This window comes from Nanorana parkeri, unplaced genomic scaffold (genome assembly GCF_000935625.1).
Source record: "Nanorana parkeri isolate BGI_ZX_2015 unplaced genomic scaffold, ASM93562v1 scaffold91, whole genome shotgun sequence".
NCBI lineage: Eukaryota > Metazoa > Chordata > Amphibia > Anura > Dicroglossidae > Nanorana > Nanorana parkeri.
The window spans coordinates 1,926,351-1,929,535 of NW_017306359.1; the positions used below are offsets into that span (position 1 = coordinate 1,926,351).

Sequence of the window (3,185 nt, forward strand, 5' to 3'; positions counted from 1 at the left end):
AAAACAGTGATGCTGGCACATTTATGTTTCTCTATAAAAGGAGGGAGGTGTACTCCTGCCTTCTGTGTAGTCCCATGCTACACATAGCAGAGACACAAAACCCTGTTTAGTGTGTAAAACCTCCAATCGTAAACGCACCTTATGAGGGGATTGAACACAAGCACTTTTAGTGGTCCCTGTGGATAGGTCTGGATAACAATGTAATAGAGGAAAAAAAATGTCACACAACAGTACTGTAGTAAAATAAGGTGTTAAACAGCTGCGGTTTGATACAAGTAGAATCTTTTTCATTTTCTTTCTTTCCTCAAACACAATCAATACCTTTTATTTGGCTTGAATACAAGCTACAGGAAATAGTAAAGATTATTTACACTTAAATGTACAACATATCTTGCTATCTGTACTATATTATGAAAACACAAGGATATGTTGAAAGCGTTTGTTCATTTTGATGGCCCGACACAATGGTTTCCAGTAAAACTGTACACAGCATGTAGTGCTTCCTCTGAACAGAAGCATATGATTGCTGCCGTTCTGTTCTTTGTGCAATTCCATTTAGTCCACACATAATACAGCTCTGCCTAAAGCATCACCTTGCATTTGATCTCTGTGCATAAAAGTCATCAATGCTTTTTGTCAGCTGTCTAGTGAACAGTTTGTATATCTTGCCACAGTACGTGTGCACTGTTTTCTGCAATTCCAGTTCTAAAGGATATAATACAGAGCGGATGAGGTCATCTCCAAAGGAATACTAGAGGGGGAAAAAAAAAAAAGAAGGATTACATCCTGAATCAAGTGAAAACAGAACACATGAAAATATTTGAATAACCCAATAGCATTCTGTAACTTTACTATAGAGATATTTATCTGCCACACCTTTGCAAAATTATAATTTGCACACTGCACTGAGTGTGTAAATTAACATTAAAAAGCTGGACATTATGTGCAGAGGGTGCATAGTAGAAAAATCTTACCTTGCAGCACGCCGTCTCCTACACACAATGCCCAGCCTCTGGGCACATCACCTCCCCCTCCACATCATCATCCATAAAAAAAAAAAGAAAAAAAAAACCTAGACATTTTGTAAAAGTATACAAGACATTCTGTGATTAAAGGAGAGACGGGGCTGGGACATATCCCCTCCTCCAATCACAGAATGCCATCTACTGCTTAAAGAAATCTAAGACATTTTGTGAATGGATGATAGTGAGGAGGGGCACATGACGTGATCAGGGCACTGTACAGCTCAGTCACATCGTACCCTCTCTTCAGTGCCAAAAGCGGTGTGTGCAGGAGATGGGCATGCTGCAAGGTAATCTTGCAGCCACCCTCTGCACATAACATTCACACTCAGACCCAGTGCGCTGTGTAAATGATCATTTTGCCCGGAGTGTGGCTTTAAGCAAATGTGATTCTCCTATGGAATACAGCATCGGTCAAGAGGGGTAGGGTAGAACCTCTTGACAAACGTCCCTCTCAGTATAATCATTTCTATACATCATATTGGTATGCTGGCCTGCTGTGATCGCGGCTGGCACCTATCTGAACACGCAAGCAAATGTGTACGGTCTACTTAACACTGTAAGAATTTATATATGGTATATAAATAAGTATACATGGTAGTTTAAATGTGCTTGGGCATGAATTCACATTGATTGGACAGAGGATTAGAAGCAAAGGGCAAACTCATCTTAGTTGATCCCAAAAGCCTGTGTATACAAGCACCAAGGCTAGGTTCCCATCTATCAGTGTCCACTTTTACATGCTACGACCATTCACTGCAGCAGCTTTACATGCTTATAAATTGCTGTGTGTTTTTGATGCGTTAATCAGCATTTTTTGGTTTGAGGATTATTTTCCTGCAGACATCACTGTTGTGGACTTTGGGAAGAATCTACATCCTGGATTTCTGTATCTTGTGTTGAAGAATCACATGCTACGTTTCAGGGGTCCACATGCTACATTTTGTGGCACTGGAATGTTCACGCATCATTCTAACCAAAAAAAAACAAACTAACATTGCCACATATGAGAGCTACATGTTGTAATTGTAAGGTATACCAACATTCCATCAATATTCTAGAATATGGTTCTCGGTTAGCTTGATCAGGAGGCTATAAAGCCACCTGGCTCACTTTTACATTACAGCATAGAGGCTGCTGATTAAATCTAAAACAAGCTCATGGCTGCTATTGCAGCTGCAGGCTTGTTTTAACCCTTTTGTTGTCATTATGTTGTACACCTCATTGGTAGGCAAAGGTTTAAAGCAGTGTTTAGTTGATAGATGTTTCCTTGCTAACAGTAAATGCAAATTGGGTACATACATTTAATTTACAATTGCTTTATACTGACCAATGTTTAAAAATACAATCACAACTAGGGATGCGCCGAAATTTCAGCCGCCAAAATATATCGGACGAAAATGGCACTTTTGGCAAAATGCCAAAAGTGCCATCTTTCGGTCAAAATTGCGATGCATCCCTGGTTTCTCTCCTCCCTGCTGGGCGCTACTGTGTGTCGCCTCTGACACAGTGCAGCATCCAGCACGGAGGAGAGAAACTGTCACAGGAGGCTGAGCGGTGCGGGGGAGGAGAGTGCTGTGAGCGGCCGGTGCCTCTCCTACCGCCCAGCCTCCTGTGAGAGATTAAGAGAGCGGCGGTGTGGGGGCGGAGACATCTGTCAGTGATGTCACAGCAGGCCGAGCTCTCCTCCCACCCTGCTCGCTCAGCCTCCTGTGACAGCGAGTCAGGAATGGAGAGAGGGTACAAGCACTATGTTTACTGTGTCCCCAATTATGAATAAAAGGGAGTGATCTACATCACTTCCTGTTCATTCAGGATTGTGGTTATGGTAAACCTACTGTCTCCACAAGTAATAAATGAACAGGAACACTCAGTATAGAGGATTCCTGTTCATTGATAACTGGGGCTGCAGAAAAATATTGAGGGCTCTGTGTTCTCAATCTCTTTTTCCATTTTAAAACGGACACATCAGGGATCTGTTTAGACCCAATATTTCCCCGATGCCCCCAACAGTAAAAGTAAAAAAAGAAAAATATATAAATAAAAAATATATGTTAGTAAAAAATGTTTTTGGGGTTTCGTTTTTGAAAGTTTCATTTCAGTGCACCTCTACTTAAAAATATATAACACAAACACACACACACATATTTTATATTCAATTAC

General features: G+C 41.0%; 1 protein-coding gene across 3 annotated transcripts in view; it reads right to left on the reverse strand.

The window, feature by feature from the left end:
* Window positions 1-211: 211 nt before the first annotated feature.
* GXYLT1 (glucoside xylosyltransferase 1) overlaps window positions 212-3,185 on the reverse strand; it is a 28,530-nt gene continuing 25,556 nt past the window's right edge. For all 3 annotated transcript variants that reach the window (XM_018552533.1, XM_018552534.1, XM_018552532.1), the window contains one exon: window positions 212-751. In XM_018552533.1, the coding sequence (XP_018408035.1) occupies window positions 590-751 (162 nt within the window). In that variant the 3' untranslated portion in view covers window positions 212-589. The remainder of the gene's footprint in view (window positions 752-3,185) is intronic.